Genomic DNA, 17,459 nt, shown 5'->3' on the forward strand with positions numbered 1-17,459 from the left:
TCCAAGGTTGTTACCAGCTTGGCACTCTATTGTTCCTAAAAAGAGAAAAGCAATATTTTAATCAAAAAGTTCTTTCTAAGCTATCTCAACAGCATTTTCTGAACCCAGCATTTATCATAGGTAGATGTGGAATTTTTATCTTGTATGGAAATTCAGGTTTCATTTTCCCAAGTGCATTATAGCAATAAGCATCCCATAAGAGTTGTCAGATGCTCATGGGGCTTCTTTCTTCTTTAATTATGAATCCTCTGTTTTCCAACTTGTCATCTTAATGGAATTAGTTTTCCATGGAGAGATGCTGAATTGTTATGATCTTGAGGTAGGTAGGCAGATTCTCGCTGCCCATTCTCTGATACATTGACTCCGTTAAGTAGTGGTTTTACACAAGGCCCAGTCATCTTAGGAATTAGGGAGCCATCCTGGGCTTGACCACCAGGGGGCTTCAGCTTTCCTCATTTCACTTAGACACGCATCATCTATATTTTCCAAACTGTCTGCACTAAGAGAATACGATCTCACAAAAAAAATCTCATTAATGTACACCTGTCACATTCCGCCTTAAAGAGTTTATCTTATAGAAATACAGTCTTAAGTGGATAAAAATATATAAACCATAAAAAAGAGTGAAATTCTAATACATGCTACAACATGCTGAGTCAAAGAAGCCAGACATAAAAGGTCATATATTGAGAGCTTGGAGTGTAGCTCAGTGATAAGGTGCTTGCTTAGTTTGTGTGAGGCCCTGGGTTTAATCCCCAGTATACCCTCCCCCAAAAGCTACATATTGTAGCTTTTGTGAATATGTAGCTTTTGTAGCATATGTGAATGTACCTATAGATCCATAGAGACAGAACATAGACTGTTGGTACCCAGGACCTGGAGGGGCATGCAGAATGGGGAGGTGCTGTTTACTGGTTACAGGGTTTTGTTTTGAACTGAGGCAAGTGTTTTTTTATATGTGTGAAGAAGGATTGTCAGCTACAGCATTGTAAGACCTAGTAAAAAAATGCTTAGTAATTGGAGAGTGAGTAAGTAATGGTACATTTAGTTAGTGCAATACTATGTCATTGCTGGTAAGAATGAAGTATATTTATATATATGTAGTTAGAGAGGTGAGTATATAGATTACTAAATGATAGCAAGGGAAAATAAAAATGGACTTCTGTGCTTTTCTCTTTACTGAATGCCTAAGGGGTGAAGGACTTGTAGGTCTCCTGGTGTAATGATAGTAACAGAAGTATCGGTTGTTCAGCACCTGTTCACTAAGCATTTCCTCTTTGTGTACATTACTATGGTTTCAGAAAAGTTGTTCCAAATTCTGCCCACACATCTAAAATGTATTTCAACAATATTTCTTTAGTCTTGAATAAGACAGAGAAGATTAACAGATAGCCAATTTCTGCCTAGCATAGTGTCTTGTATAACACAAGGGATGCCAACTATATCTTGGTTGAACCCTGATGTCTATAAGGGCATATCCCTTATAAACTTCACTGACTTTTAGTCTCAGTGTTCTATTCTTACCTTCCAGAATGGTCCAGGCTCTACAGACAGCATCCCACCTGTCCCAGCAGGCTGACCTGAGAAATATTGTGGAGGAAATTGAGGTATGAATCTGTTTTGCCCTGTCTTTGGTTCCCTTTAGAAGACGCTTGTACATAGGTATGCCTGGATTATTATAGCCAGTTATATTTCTCTTCATCTCCATGGGATGTTTATGTTCTTTGTATGACAGCAATATGTCCTAGGGAACATGTTGACTAATATAGTTACACCACAAATTGGGCAACAAATTGTTTTCCTAACCTTTTGTAAAGATAATCTAGTCCATAGGTTTGGAGCACAACAAACCTAAAATTTAAAAGAACTAAGTGATTGGTGTGGTCTTCTGATTTAGAGTGAGAATTCTCAAAACTCTCTGCTCTGGAGTGACAGTGCTTTGTGTAGCTCATTTCTGTGATTGCTTCACTTTCAACATGCTTCTGTTGTGTTGTGACAGGACCTTGTGGCTCGCCTGGATGAACTGGGTGGAGTATATCTCCAATTTGAAGAAGGACTAGAAACCACAGCGTTGTTTGTTGCTGCCACCTACAAGCTCATGGACCATGTGGGGACAGAACCATCCATTAAGGAGGTACCAGCCTAACAATTCTCGTGGATGAAGCCCAAAGACATTGTCAACTTCATCTGATTTGGATGGCTGTTTTGAGAGAAGGATGTTCAGATGACAGCTCCGGGTGTTGTCATTCAATCTCTCGGGGTTAGGAATTGAGAATGAGTAGTAGAACCGGGTGCTGGTGGCTCACGCCTGTAATCCTAGCTACTCTGGAGGCAGAAATCAGGAGGACTGTGGCTGGAAGCCAGCCTAGGTATTAGTTTGCAAGACCCTATTGAAAAAACCCATCACAAAAAAGGGATTGTGGAGTGGCTCAAGGTATAGACCCTGAATTCAAACCCCAGTTCTGCAAAAAAAAAAAAAAAAAAAAAAATGAAAAGTAGAAAGATGTAACCCCTGTGCCAAGAAATGGGTTGTCCGTGTAACAGACTTGTAGCCAATTGTTACACCTGCTTTAAATGGAATACATGTGTGTCATAAGATAATGGCAAGAAGGCCAAGGCTTTTACACTTGTTTATTCTCCCTTTTCCTCCTGACAACCCTTTCTTGTTTCACTCCACGTGCTTTCTGCTTTCACCTGCAGATTCTGTCTGAGAAGTGCCCTGAGCTTCAAAGTGGTTTTCCTCTCTCCTCATCCTCAGCAGCAGCTGAATCTTAGCTGATCTCTGACTGACATAGTTCAGAGAGGCATATGTGTACTCCAGACACCAACAAGAGTTAATTCTAGCTTTTTTCTTTTTCAAGAGGAGCTTGTTAACCTGAATGAGCCCTTAGTGTGGGACTTAATAGAACTTCTTTGTACCCCTGGTGTGTGAGAAGATTACCAACTCTTAATCTAAAGTACTTAAAATATATGCTGCTACTGTTTAAATTTTCAGAGGAAAGGTTTGGGTTTGGAGATAGGATTTTCATTTCTTTTATATTTTATGAGTTTTGTGGCAAGCTTCTTTAAACAATAAATAATTGTTTTTCTTGAATAATTTGAATTAATTTCATATGTTCTCCAGAGAATATGAGCTACATATTTATTCATACATTTGCACTCTTTTTGAGTCTTTTCTTCTAATGTAGAGGTCGAGAAATATCATACTCCCTTTTTATTTCTGTTATGGGTGAAGGTGCAGGAATTCAGGGTTTTAGGGTAAAAGTTATTTGAGGATTCTTCTATACACAATGAAATAGATGAACTGGTGACACTGTACATATGTAACTTAAACTTTTCCTTGCTTTATCCCTAAGCTGTTACTAACCAGGTATTTGGTGGAGTAATTTTGCTGTCATTGCTTTTGACACAACAATTCTGGTGAACAATGTCCCATTTTAACATGTCAACAGCCTAGTGATGGAAAAATGTAATTGGTACAATTAAAGAAAATTATTTCATGTTGGCTATGAATAACACTGTCAGGAACAAGGGAGCTCTTTTGTTAGATGGTAGATTTTAAAAAACAAAATTGATTGAAGTGGAAAGTGTTTCCTCCTAAGCAAACAACCTCCAGAATTTTAATAATGCCTTTTAAGCTCCACTTGTTTTAGAATTGCTTTTAGTTTTCTCCTCTAACAGCCCATTACTTCTTAATGGAGAGTTATTTTAGTTTTTTCCTACTGTACATTTTGACTATAAAATTTGGCCTCATAAATGTAAACATAGCCCCAATTTACTACTTATAAGTAGGTTAGGAGGGAAGATAGTTTAGCTGGGAGGGTTATGGGAATCAGGAAACAACAGATTTTCTTGTGACAGGACTTGGGAGACAAACTTCATGTGAATTTTGGTCTTTCTTTTTCTTTTTGCCTTTTTTCTTTTTGCAATTTGTTGCAATCACTAAAACAGAAACGACTTTAGCTTCAGTTTCCACATTTGGAAAACATTGGTGGATTAATGGTGGGAGCACTTCCTTGTGAACTCTCAATACATAAGGATGGACTTGACCCAGTTGGAGGAAGAGAGACACTCCACTTCCTTCAGGGGGAGATCTGAGCTGTGCTTCCTTTTTCTTTCAGGATCAGGTCATCCAGCTAATGAACACGATATTCAGTAAGAAGAACTTTGAGTCACTTTCAGAAGCCTTCAGTGTGGCCTCTGCTGCTGCTGCACTGTCCCAGAACCGCTACCATGTGCCAGTTGTGGTTGTGCCTGAGAGCTCCGCTTCTGATACTCATGAACAGGCTATCCTGAGGGTATGAACTTCATCCCCAAGAGGTGCCACTCTGATACCATTTACAGTGCAAGGCTTTCACAGATCTCAAGGCTGTAGTATACAGCCAGCTGTAGTCTCTGTGAGGACATGCCCACAAATGTAGGGCAGGACTCATTTCCTTTAGTCTGTATGTGGTGACATGACCAGTAGGGAGCTAGGGAACCCTTCAAATCTATCCCCCCCCCCAATCCCAGAAAAAAAAAAAGGATCCCCTAGAGGATTCTAAATAGAACAGGCTTGAAACAAATGCAAGAAAATTGCATTTCTGAGGAGAATGGTTGAGGGGGTGAACTCAACTATGATATATTGTAATAACTTTTGTAAATATCACAATGTACCCCTGGCACAACAATAATAAAAAAAATTCAAATAGAAAATTTTTTTAAAAATTGCATTTCTGGGTCTGTAGAAGTCTTGTTTGTAAAATGCATTTCTGCTAGGGGTATAGCTCAGTGATAGTGTACTTGTCTAGTATGTGCTAGGCCCTGGGTTCAATCCCTGGCATCAAAAAAAAAAAAAGGGAAAAAGTATGTGTAAATGCATATATGCGTGTGTGTACGTACACACATTGCCAAAGCTTTCTAAATACATTGTTCTAAGACAACTGTTTTAATTCCTGAGTAATTCTGGTGCTTATAATTGTTAAAGTAAGTATGAGATTCTTCCTTCTCCTTCCTCTTGCTGAGTATCTTTGCCTCTTCCTAGCATAGTCCTGCTTCATTCAACAGTGAGCATAGACTTCTCTTTTGTGTGAACTCCTTAAACAGAGTAAACACAAAAATCTTGATTACATCTAGAGTTTCATTTCAAATGAAGCATTTTGCCATTGTTTGTAAGCTACTGACAAAGATCTCGGTAAAGAATTCACATTTTGTTTGGGTCAAAATGTTGGGATCCACATAGGGCAGTTCTGTGTGTCCTATAAATTCTATTTTGGTGACCCCTGCAGATATCCTGCTAAGGAAGTACCCTGTTCCTCAAAATTGCCTATCTCCCTATATACAACTCATCCTCTCCATAAAAACTGGGATGTAAAATAAACTCATTAACATAATTCACTATGAACTGAGGGAAGGGTTTCCTAACAGAACAAAGTGGGAAAAGATAGGCTCTGAGCTGGATAAGGCTGCAGTGTGAGTCCTGGCCCAATCAATTAGCTGGACTTTGGCAGTCCTTACCCTCTTGTGGCCTCAGTTTCTTCACCTGTGAAGTAGGGATTGAGCTTTCTACCTTACATGATTGATGGGAGGTTATATGTAAAGGGCCTCACCTAGTGTCAGGTATAAAATTGACTTTCCTATTGCTAATCCCTTCCTGAAGTATTTTTACTGCTGATAGTTTTTTTTTTTTAAACATAACTATACTAGAGTCATTAGAACAGGGGATCAGAAAGAAGGAAATATAAGCCAGGCACCCCTGTAATCCCACCACTCTGGAGTCTGAGGAGAAGAATCAAAGAGTTTGAAGCCAGTCTGGTCTACATAGTGAGAACCTGTCTCAAAAAAAAAAGTAAGAAAGTGTCATTATGTTTGTAATTAGGACCAGTTGTTTTCCTGGGCTCCAGTTTCCTTGTCTAATTGAGCCAGGTAATATTTAGCATCCTTCCAGCTCTAGTATTCTATAATCTATCCCATTTCTAATCAAATTGTGTTTTTCCTGTATTTGATCTCATAGGCAGCAGACCCAAAGGTCAGTGAACATTCCTGAAGTGAGGTATTTGTTCTATAGAGCTTTTCCTAGAGATAAAGCACTCCAGAGACAAATTTCTCTACTCCCTCAACCTTTTTTGTTATTTATTGATTTGTTTATTTATTTCCAGTTGCAAGTCACCAATGTCCTGTCACAGCCCCTGACTCAGGCCACTGTTAAGCTAGAACATGCGAAGTCTGTTGCTTCCAGAGCTGTTGTCCTCCAGAGGACATCTTTTACCCCTGTAGGGTGAGTCTTAAGTATCAAGATGTGTGTGGCTCACTGGCTGTGTATTTTGGAAAGTTCACTGCATCCAATGTAACAGATCAATATGGTATTATGGAGATCATAAAGCCAAATTTACCCAAATTTGGTAGAAATGATTTCTAAAACTAGAACAGTTTTGACTTTACTATTTCCTTCCTTGGCTATGTCTTGTCATTGTGATATAAGTAGGTATTTTAAATCTTAATATCTATTGTTTTTGTGTACTATATGAGTACTACATTTTATAATCAAAAAGCACAAAAAGGAAAATATAAATCATCCCCATAATTCTACTCTCTAGGGATAACTACTGCTAAAGTTCTGCAGTTTTTGACTGTACTCGTCAGTACATTTTAAAATGAGTGAGATTATGCTTTGTCTGTAACAGTGTGTTTTGAGCATTTTCCCATAGGATTAAATATTCTTCTTTAATCTTTTTTTTTTTTTTTTTTGGCAGTACTGGGTTTGAACTGAGAGCCTTGTGCTAGGCAGGTGCTCTACCACTTGAGCCATGTCCTAGACCTTTTTTCTTTAGCTACTTTGTCATATTTGTGTGCGGACTTTCCTGGACCTCAGATCTGTTTTGCTTCCTGCATAACATGCTTAGCTTTTGTGGTTGAGATGGGAACCCACTAACTTTCTGCCCATGAGCTTCGATCTTCCCCATCTCTGCCTCCCAAATAGCTAGGTTTACAGACATGAGCCACCAAACCTTGACCTATAATCATTCTCATGTTTATTATTATTGTATGAATTTTTTTAAATTAAGGGTCAATTTTTATATAAAACTTTAAGTGTTAATAAGTTGTTGAGATCAGGAGGTTAGACTATTAGAAAGAAAATGCATTTTTTGACAATCATAGACTCACAGACTATATATGAAATCATTTTTAGAACTGTGTGTGGTGTCTCATGTCTGTAATCCAAGCTACTGGGGAGGTGGACATCTGGAGGGTCAAAGTTTGAGGCCAGCCCCAACAAAAAGTTATTGAGACACCATTTCAATCAATAAGCCAGGTGTGGTGGTGTGCTCCTATCATCCCAGCTACATGGGAGGCCTTAGGTAGGAGGATCATAGTCTAAGGCTATCCCACAGGGAAAAACTCAAGACCCTACCTGAAAAACATCTGAAGCAAAAAAAAGGCCAGTGGCATGGCTCAAGTAGTCAGAGTGCCTGCCTAGCAAGCAACATTTGGGAATGTTTCCTTCTATGCTTTTTGTTGCTGTTATACATAGTTAGGGCTGGGGTATATTCAGTGGTGGAACACTTACTAGCACATGTGAGGCCTTGGGTTTAATCCTAGCACCACAGAAAACAAACCAACTGCAAACTGTGGAAAGGTACCAGGGGAAGAGGAAAGCAAAGGAAACAATGCCTGGAAACTTAGGAGAGGTCATTTTTAAATTTTCCGTGCTAATCTGTGGGTGAGCTGGAGACTGCCGAGTGGGGTGGGAAGGTGACAAAGAATAGTGCAGTACTAAGCTCTCTCAAGGAAACATTTGATAGCCCCTTTGCTTATTTTCATGACTTTCCTCTGAGCTCTTGCTAACCCTGCTGTCATTCTTTATAGGGATGTTTTTGAACTAAACTTCGGGAATGTCAAATTTTCCAGTGGGTATTATGACTTTTCTGTCAAAGTTGAAGGTGACAGCCGTTATATTGCAAACACTGTAGAGGTAAGTGCTTTTCTTGTCTCCCACATTGCCATATTATTCTATTCAAAGAAATGGCCAAGGACTGTGTTAAGAGAAAGAAAGATTCAAACTATACTGTTCAACAGATAACAAAGGTAGCAAATTAAGAACTTGATTTGTTATTCCGTTCTCCAGAACAGTTTTGCATTATTATTTGCTGCTGTTGTTTGTTTGTTTGTTTTTTGGTGCTAGTGATTGAACATAGGGCCTTACACATTTACCACTAAACGAGACCCCCAGCTCCCTGCATACTGTCTTACATAAAAGGTAGGAAGTAGAGAGTTGGGGATAGTTCGATGGTAGAGCACTTGCTTAGTGCTTCAGTTAGCTGGGGAAAACACGAATGTGAAATACCTTGCTCCCATACACCACCAGGTAAATGTGACAATCCAGTTCTGGCTTTCTGTCCTTAAAACTATTTGAGTTTTCAACCCAATTTGAGTTAGCTAAACATCTAAAATGCATGTATTATGAAAGACTACTGATTTTCTTTTGTGCTTGATCTAAATAGCCTCAATACAGTGATATTTGCATATTGCGTGATGCCTTTTTTCACCTAATTGGCATTAAGCACCTTTTTTAAATGTACACAAAACATTTAAGATTATTTATGCCTCGGTGAGATTTATGGATGATTTTTATTTTTCTACTTCCTAAGTTTTGTTTTGTTTTTTGGGTTCGTGTGTGTGTGTGTGTGTGTGTGTGTGTGTGTGTGTGTGTGTGTGTGCAGTGTTGGGGAATCAAACCAGGCCTAGAAAATTACTGTGTAGCCCAGGATTACCTTGAACTCATGATCATGCTGCCTCAGCCTCCCAAGTACTGGGCTTGCAGGTGTGTGCCACCGCATCCAGCTACTCCTGTGTGCTTGGCTTGCGCTGTTGCTCTCTCGGCAGTCCTAAGAGCTGGGCGGACCACCTTCATTTCATAGGTGAAGCAAAGGGTACAGTAATTAGCCTAAGGGCATCCAGACCAGTGGTGAATCCCTCCAACAATGCCAGTCTAGTGTGTCCTGGGGAATGCAGAGCCAGCCACCGAGGCTGCAGAGGAACAAAAGTTCAAGGCCAGCCTGAGCTACACAGTGAGAGCCTATCTCAAAAAATTGGAGGAAAAAAAGAAAGAAAAGGAGGGAAAGAGAGAGGGAGGAAGGAAGAAAGGATGAAGGGAAGGAAGGAGGTAGGGAGGGAGAGAGGAAAATGTTGCTATGTGTAATTGCTAGTCATGTTGACCTTGATCACTTGGGTAAGGTGGTATCTGTAGGTTTTTCAAGTATAAAGTTGCTGCTTTCTTGCTTTGTGATGAAGTGTCTTGTGGGGTGATACCTTGAGACTGCAAATATCCTGATGGTTTTGTCTATAATGATTGTTACTGTGGTGTTTCTCTTCATTTCAGCCCATCTACATTTATTCATTGGAATTCTACTGTAGGAAAAATAAACTGGGCTTCCTAGTGCTTGCCACAGGCTGCATCTTACACTAACTGTACAGAAAGAGACAAAATGAACTTACCCTGTATGCACCTCCGCCCAGCCCTGTGCCTGGTCTGAGTTGTGAATGGGGAGACATGGGGTGGGGAAAGAAAAAAAAAAAAAGAAATTTTAAAGAAAACAAAACTGACCTTTCTCCATCTATTTATACACTAAATTTTATATACCATGTTTATAACATATCATGTATATTTATTTTACTCTATAGGTTATGATCTATTGCTGTCATTTATTTTGATGCTTTTATTATGAGCTTTTCAGCCTGGCTCCTTTGACGCTCACTTTCTTTTTATGAAAAGAGTAGGCAGCTAGAAGGTTTGACCTTTTCAAAAGTAGGACATTACCTAACATAGGTGGATTAAGCCTTTTTTTTAAAGTTTGGTAAGAAAGGAAGATGCTTTGTGGAACTCTAATCACTCTGCTTCATGTCTGACCTTTTGGGCACAAGACATCTGATCTGATCCATTCCCTAGAACAAAGTTGAGGTAGCAATTATTTTAGTGTGTTCATTGAACACTGAAAATCCAGATTCTTGTAATGAGAGTTTCCTTCATTAAGTGTCCTTGCTTGCAGTATAACTCATGAAAAGGAAACTTGTTTTTCCTGCAACTTCTTCTTCCCACCTTCCTTATCTTAAAAACAGCTGTACAGCTAAAATGCCAAGCTCAGACTTTAGGCACTTAACCCCTTCCTTTTTACTTCTGACTTCTAGTCAGCCAAGTCCTGCCCATCCTCCCTCTGATTGTCTTTCCTAAGAGCCTTTTGTTGGACTGGCAGGGTCACTTAAGTTGTAGAGCACCTGCCTTGCAAGTGTGAAGCCCTGAGTTCAAACCCCAATGCCGCCAAAAAAAAAAGAAAAAAGAGGTATTTCAGAGTCCTTTATCATGTTGCCAAATTGTTCTTCTCTTCATAGTCTTACCAGTGTTTAGTAGTACCCATTTTTGGTAATCTAGTAGATATGAAATGGTATCTTTTCATGTTTTTCCTTGGTTCCTAGTGAAGTCGAACACTGTTCTTGTCTTTATTGGCTATTTAGATTTCTTTTTCTATAACTTTTCATACATTTTTTGGTTTGTTAGTCTGTTATTGATTTTTTAGGTGTTTTAGTCTAGATACTGATCCTTAGTTACAAGTATCAAAAGTCTCTTTGTAGTATTACTCATGGCATCTTTTGATGCACAAAATTATTATTATTATTTTATTTCCTTTATTCATATGTGCACCCCCTCCTTCTCGCCACCACCCCCTCGCTTCCAAGCAGATACTGTTTTGCCCTTATCTCTAATTTTGTTGAAGAGAGAGTATAGACATTAATAAGGAGGACCAGAGGTTTTTGCTAGTTGAGGTAAGTAAGGATAGCTATATAGGGAGATTCCTAGTTTTGCTTCATGTACATAGGGATGCACAAAATTATTAATGAAGACTGATTTAGAAATCTTTTTCTAGACTGTTGTATTTTTGTATCTTTAAAGTTTTCTGTGCTATCTGTCAAAAAGGCATCCTCCAGTGTTGTCTTCTAACAGTTTCTAAGGCATTTTTTCTCATATTAAAAGTTGATTTCTTTCACTGGACCTGAAATTCCCTGGGGACAGAGAAAGTCTTACCTTTATTTTTTTCAGTGTTTACTTTCCATCTTAGATTACTTAGAAATGCACTGTTCTAAAGACATTTCCCCATATTCCAAGGCACTTTAAAACAGGCTGTGTGGTTAATTCATGAAAAAAAAAATGTATATTGTGTGCCAGGCATGGTTGTCCATGCTGTAATCTCAGCATTCGTGAGGCTAAGGCAGGAGGATCAAGAGTTCGTGACCAGCCTGGGCTACATGGTGAGACCCTGTCCCAAAAAAATTGAAGAAAAAAGTGCTGGAGGTATGGAGCAAGTGATGAGCACCAGCCTTGGAAGCACACAGCCCTAAGTTCAAACTCCAGTACCAGGAAGTAGGAACGGAGGAGTAGAGAACTGGTAGGAAGGAAGGAAAAAACTGGCAGAGTGGCTCAAGTGGTACAATACCTGCCTAGCAAGTAAAGAAAGAGAAATATAAGGTTGATATATCCAATTGCTGGTCATTTGACCTTGATCACTGGTAAGGTGTTGTCTGCTAGATTTCTCAACTATAAAGCTGCTGTTTTCCTGCTTTGTGATGAAGTAAGTGTCTTGCAGGGTGATACTTTGAAATTCTGCAAATATACTGATGATCCTTTCTGTAACAGTTACCATTGTGGTGTTTGCCAGAAGGTGAGCCTTGGCTTTTATTATTTACTTGCTTATTAACTAACAGCTTTATTGAGACATAATTTACAAAACATGAAACTTACCCATTGAAAGAGTACAATTTAGTGTTTTTAGTATATTCACAGAGTTGTGCAACCATTACTTCTATCTAATTCTAGAATGTTTTTATGTTACCCTAACCATCAACCCTGCATCTAATAACAGTCATCCCCAGTCTCTCCTCTTCCCAGTTCTGGCGTCTACAAATCCACTTTCTGTCTCTATGGCCTGCCCATTGAGTACTTTGATATAAATGGAATCACATGATCTGTTGCCTTTCATATCTGGCATATTTTTCTACACTTAGTGTAGAATCTTTGAGGTTCATTCATGTTGTAACATGTTTTAACACTTTATGCATTTTTATGGCTGGATAATATTCTGTTGTGTGAATATATCAAGTTTTATTCATCCATTCATTAGCTAATGGGTATTTAAGGTATTTTCTATGTGTTTGTGTATGTTGTTATGCTAGGGATTACCCAGAGCCTCATGCATGATGGTATTTCCACTTCTTGCCTCTTAAATAATGCTGATGTAAGCACTTGTTTGAACACTTTTTTTAAATTCTTGGAGGCATATACTTAGGAAAAGAATTTCTGGGTTGTGTGGTAACTGTTGAACTTTTTGAGAACCAGACGGTTTTCAAAGCAGCTGTATCATTTACATTCCTACCAGCTCTGTGTGAGGGTTGTCCTTTCTCTGCATCCTCTCTGACACTCTTCATTGTCTTTCTTTTGGCTGCAACCATCCTAGTAGCTGTGGAGAAATCTCGTGGTTTTGACTAGAATTTCCCTGATGGCAATGCGATTGAGCGTGTTTTCATGTGCTTGTTGTTCATTTGTATATCCTCTTTGGAGAAATGTCTATTTTGATCCTTTTCCCTTCAAAAAAAAAATTTTTTTTTTAATCCAGGCGCCAGTAGCTCACACCTGTAATCCTAGCTACTCATGAGGCAAAGATCAAGAGGATCGTGGTTCAAAGCCAGCCTGGGCAAATAGTTCTCAAGACCCTATTTCGAAAACACCCATCACAAAAAAGGGCTGGCAAAGTGGCTCAAGAGTAAGAGTGCCTGCCTAGCAACTAAGTGACCCTAAGTTCAAACCCCAGTGCTGCAAAGAAGAAAAAAAAAAAATTAAGTGGCATGGTCACACATGCCTATAATCTCAACACTCAAGTGGGAGAGGCAGAAGGATCATAAGTTTGAGGCCAGCCTGAGGCTACTTAGGAAGTTCTGGATCAGCTTGAGCTCATTATGAGACCCTGTCTCAAAAAGAAAAAAATATTTTTGATCTTTTAATTTCTTCCCAATCAAGATACTTTTTTTGGTGGTACTGGGGTTTGAACTCCAGGCTTCATGCAAATGCTCTACCCCTAGAGTCACACTCACAGCCCTCAATCTGTATACCTCTTATTTCTTTTTGTCTTTTTATATCATTGACTTATAAGGGTTCTTTATATATTCTGGGTATAAGTCCCTAATCAGATACATGATTTGCAAATTTTTCTCACAGTCTGTAGGTTGGTTTTTTTATTTTCTTGATGTTACTTTTTGAAGCACAAAAGGTTTGAATTTTTTTGTTATGTTTTTCTTTTTGCAGTACTGGGAATTGAACCCAGAGTCTTGCTTGTGCTAGGCAAGCACTCTGCCTCTTGAGCCATGCTCCCAGCCCTTTTGCTTGTATTTTGCTTTTTGAGATAGGGTCTCACTAACTTTGCCTGGGCTGGCCTTGAACTTATGATCTTTCCATCTCCTCCTCCCAAGTTGCTAGGATTACAGGCGTACACTATCAGACCCAACTAAAAGATTTTAATTTTGGTGAAGAAAAATTATTGTTTTTCTTTTGTTTCTTGTACTTCAGATGTTATAGTTAAAAAATCATTACCTAATCCACAGTTACAACAAGATATTACTGTAAAATTTTATCTCTTACACTTAGGTTTCTAATCCATTTTGACTTAATTTTTGTGTATGGCATGAGGTAGTATACAAACTCATTCTTTTTCATGTGACTATCCAGTTGTCCTGACACCATTTGTTGAAAAGTCTGTTTATTGCCCATTGAATTTTCTTAGCATTCTGTCAGAACTCAACTGACCATATATGTAAGAGTTAATTGCTAGTCTTAAAATCCTGTTCATAATCTGTATTTTTGTTCTTATACCAATACCACATTTTTTTTTTTTTTTTTGGCGGTAGTACCAGGGTTTGAACTCAGGGCCTCACACTTGCTAAGCAGATGCTCTACCACTCTACCAGTCTTTTTTTTGTGTTGTGTGTTTCCAAGATAGGGTCTCTTGAACTATTTTCCAGGCTGGCCATGAACCAAAATCCTCTTGATCTCTGCCTCTGCTTCCCGATTAAAGCTAGGATTATAGGCGTGAGCCAGCAGTGCCTGGCTTCCCACACTGTCTTGATTACTGTAACAATGTGGCTTTTTGTAACATCAAATCTAGTGTGTTTGTCCAAGTGTTTCTGTGGTTGTTGGGGGAAGTTACCTAAGTAAAAAATAGCATAGATGACTAATAACTTTTTTATACAATCATAATAAGCCAACCTTGAGGCCATTTTCTGTCTTTTTCCTTCCTGGCGAAGGAATGAGCATTTACTCACATTAGATTCTGTGTGTGTGTGTGTGTGTGTGTGTGTGTGTGTTTGTGTTTTCCAGTCTGTGCCATATGTACAGCTTGACTTCGTAAGTCAGTAATACTCACACTTAGGGCCTCAGAGCTGGTCACCAAGTCCTATGTACCTTCCCTAAAGTTACCTATCATTGGTCCAAGAGCATTACAGTAGTTTGGAATGGAAGCGTGTAATAGTACTCATTGACATTGTGCTGGCTGTCAGGGAAACAGGTTTTAGAAGCTTTCATTAGCATTAATTGCCCCTAATGCATTGTCATTTTTGACAGTAATAAGCTAAACAGAGGGGTTATTTCTCCCAGCAGAAAAACTGCATTTCCTGGAGTTTTTGAGATGTGTGTGGCCTGCAGTGCAGGCAAAGAAAGAACTGGCATGATCCTGTATGAAGCAGGTTTAAATGCATTTAAAGCAGAGAAACAAGTCCCTTTTCTGTTATGAAAACTAATCCTACAGTATTAATTTGAAGGAAGAAGCAGCTCACCAACAGGGATCCTACACTGAACTGCTTAAAAACAAGGCTTTGTAAAAAGTTAGGATGATTTTTATTGCTCAGTTTGCTTTAAAAGAGTGGCATAAAAATGCTTTTGAGTGTTTGCAGAGATTCATTTGCAGTGAGATTTTAGCAGCAAAAGGATTTGTTTTAAACTGTTCTCTATTCATGAGTAGTGTTGCAGTGTTTCAGTGCAGCAAAAAAGGGTGTTACTTAGGGGACTTTTAAAATAGGAGTGAAGACAAACCAAAAATGACTCCAGTTCTCTGCATTGTGCCATTGTGCTCACTCTATGCCTGTAGTCTAGGAAGGCCACACCATCTTCAGAACACACACAGTGGTCTCTTGATTAGTAGTTCCATGGCCATGCAAGGAAAGGTGATAGTCAGGAATGTGAGAAAACCAGAGCACTATGGCATCCTATCACTAGAATTAGGATGTACTAGGAGCCATACACAACCCTTTAAACATCTGTTTATGGATCTCCATCTACGGAAAGGAAGAATGATTTTTTTAACATCATGTCTATTGGTAAAACTTTGTGTGTGTGTGTGTGTGTGTGTGTGTGTGTGTGTGTGTTACTATGGTTTGAATTCAGGGCCTTGCCATGCCCCCAGCATGGCAAGTTTTGTTGTTGTTGTTTTGTTTGGTTTTGGTTTTATGTTCCCCAAATGGAGTCTTGCATTTATCATGTTTATGTCCAGGCCAGCCTGGACTATGATCCTCCTAATTATGACCCCTGTATAGCTGGGGTAACAGGTGCCTGCCACAACATCCAGCTTTTTTTTTTTTAATTGATTGGAATGGGCTCTTATGAACCTTTTTTTGTCTGGGCTGGCTTTGAACTGTGATCGTCAATATCTTAGCCTCCTGAGTAGCTAGGATTATAGACCTGAGCCACTGTACCCAGCCAGGAGATACTTTTTCAATACAAAAAAGTTTATTAAAAAGGCTGTATGTGACCCACAGCCTCACTGCCCAGATATCCCTATATTTTAAAAGTGGACGTGAAAAGATGCACATGATTAAAATTTTTTCAAAGTACAGAAAGGTATTTGATGAAATATAAGAACCTGCTCCCATCCCCTCAGTTTAGTCCTTCTCCTTAGAGAAATCCATCCTTAACAGTTTCCTTTGTAGGCTTTCAGAAAAAAGCATGCCTGAGGACGTAGCTCAGGTAGTAGAGTACTTGCCTAGCATGTGCAAGGCCCTAGCACTGCAAAAAAAAAAAGAAAGAGAGAAAGTTTGTGTGTGACCATATCCTGTATATGGACGGGATCATTTGATAAAGGAGTTGTGTTCTTTGCTTTTGATATAAAGTAGAGGTTCTCAGCTTTACCCTTGGGGGTTTAGTAACTTGAAGGCAGCACCTTACCCCACCCCACAACATTCCACCATAATTCATTGTGCTGCCTAGACTCACTGACGGGCAGTGATACAAAATATAATTCTGCACCCCCACTGGCACTGTAATCAAAAGTAGGAGGTAGTAAATAGCTCCCTATCTGTCCATATACATCCACCTGTTCTTCTTAATTGCTCCATAGTATTTCATAGTGTGCTTGTACCACCACTTGTTCTGTTTATGGACATTTAGGTGGGATGATGATTTCAAGATCACATTTACAAATTAAATAACTGAGTCCTTAAGAAGGATTCACAGAAATGAAGAGGGAATTATCTGGTTAATGTTGATAAGGATTGCAGAATAGTTAACTTGAAGACAGATAATTTTATAGCATGGAGTATTGTTAATATTCTACCTCTCCCAAGACTGGAAGACTGCGTAAGTCCTCCCAAACCTCCTCCTTAGCCTTCCTGTCCCCACTCCCCAGTCAGGGGGCCTCCCTGTCTCTCCTTCTGCATTTTCACTCTCATAGTGCTCTGTGCATCTCTCCAGTAAGCAGCAAACTGGTTATAATAGGAAGTGCATCTCGCCATCTCTGGGTGTCCCCTGAACCTAGGTGGTCCATGTGCTATAGAAGGAGGTAGAGAAAGCAGTCTCAGCTGGTACACTGGTAAAAGCTAGCGGCCCAGTCAGAACTCTTAGATTACTTTGCTTGAGCCTTCCTCTTGCTTTTCTTCACATGGAAATGCTGTAGCTTGCTCTGCTTCTGAATCCTGAGAGTTATAAGACTATTTGGACAACTCTGAGAGCCAAAGTAGAGGCTCCTGGCTCTCCACCTGATGTCTATCCTTAACCTCCTCCATTGCTATAACCACCCAGTTGCCTAGACCCACTGGTAGGTAATGATGTATATAATTCTGTCAGTAGGTGGCCTCATATTCAAAAGTAGATGATAATGTCCTCACAGCTTCTGTTAACAAATCTTTTACATTAAAAAAAGCTTTTAAGCAAAATTGCACTGCATTCAACTTGGTAATTGAGGCTGTTGTCACTAAACAGTTATTACGGAGGCAGGAGAGAAGGCTGTTAAAAAGAAATACTTGATGGATATCTTTTATCCCTTTTTAATTTTTCTTCTTTGCCCTTGAGTTGAGGCTGCCACACCTTGATAAGGCATTGTAGAAAAATGCTGAAGTTCTCCTTCAATTATTTGCTCAGCCCTTGATCTCTGTTCCTTCATCCTGACTTAGAT

General features: G+C 39.2%; 1 protein-coding gene and 1 non-coding gene across 2 annotated transcripts in view; both read left to right on the plus strand.

The window, feature by feature from the left end:
• The window catches only part of Rpn2 (ribophorin II), a 57,092-nt gene that overhangs the window by 21,593 nt on the left and 18,040 nt on the right, over positions 1-17,459 (plus strand). The window contains exons 5-9 of the mRNA XM_074074724.1: positions 1,532-1,607; positions 2,000-2,134; positions 4,122-4,298; positions 6,138-6,256; positions 7,846-7,951. Coding sequence (XP_073930825.1) covers positions 1,532-1,607; positions 2,000-2,134; positions 4,122-4,298; positions 6,138-6,256; positions 7,846-7,951 — 613 coding nt within the window. The remainder of the gene's footprint in view (positions 1-1,531; positions 1,608-1,999; positions 2,135-4,121; positions 4,299-6,137; positions 6,257-7,845; positions 7,952-17,459) is intronic.
• Positions 9,407-9,533, plus strand: LOC141423754 (small nucleolar RNA SNORA51). The gene has a single exon (XR_012448571.1). It is a non-coding gene; the product is annotated as a small nucleolar RNA SNORA51 (small nucleolar RNA).

This window comes from Castor canadensis, chromosome 5, assembly GCF_047511655.1.
Source record: "Castor canadensis chromosome 5, mCasCan1.hap1v2, whole genome shotgun sequence".
NCBI classification, from domain to species: domain Eukaryota; kingdom Metazoa; phylum Chordata; class Mammalia; order Rodentia; family Castoridae; genus Castor; species Castor canadensis.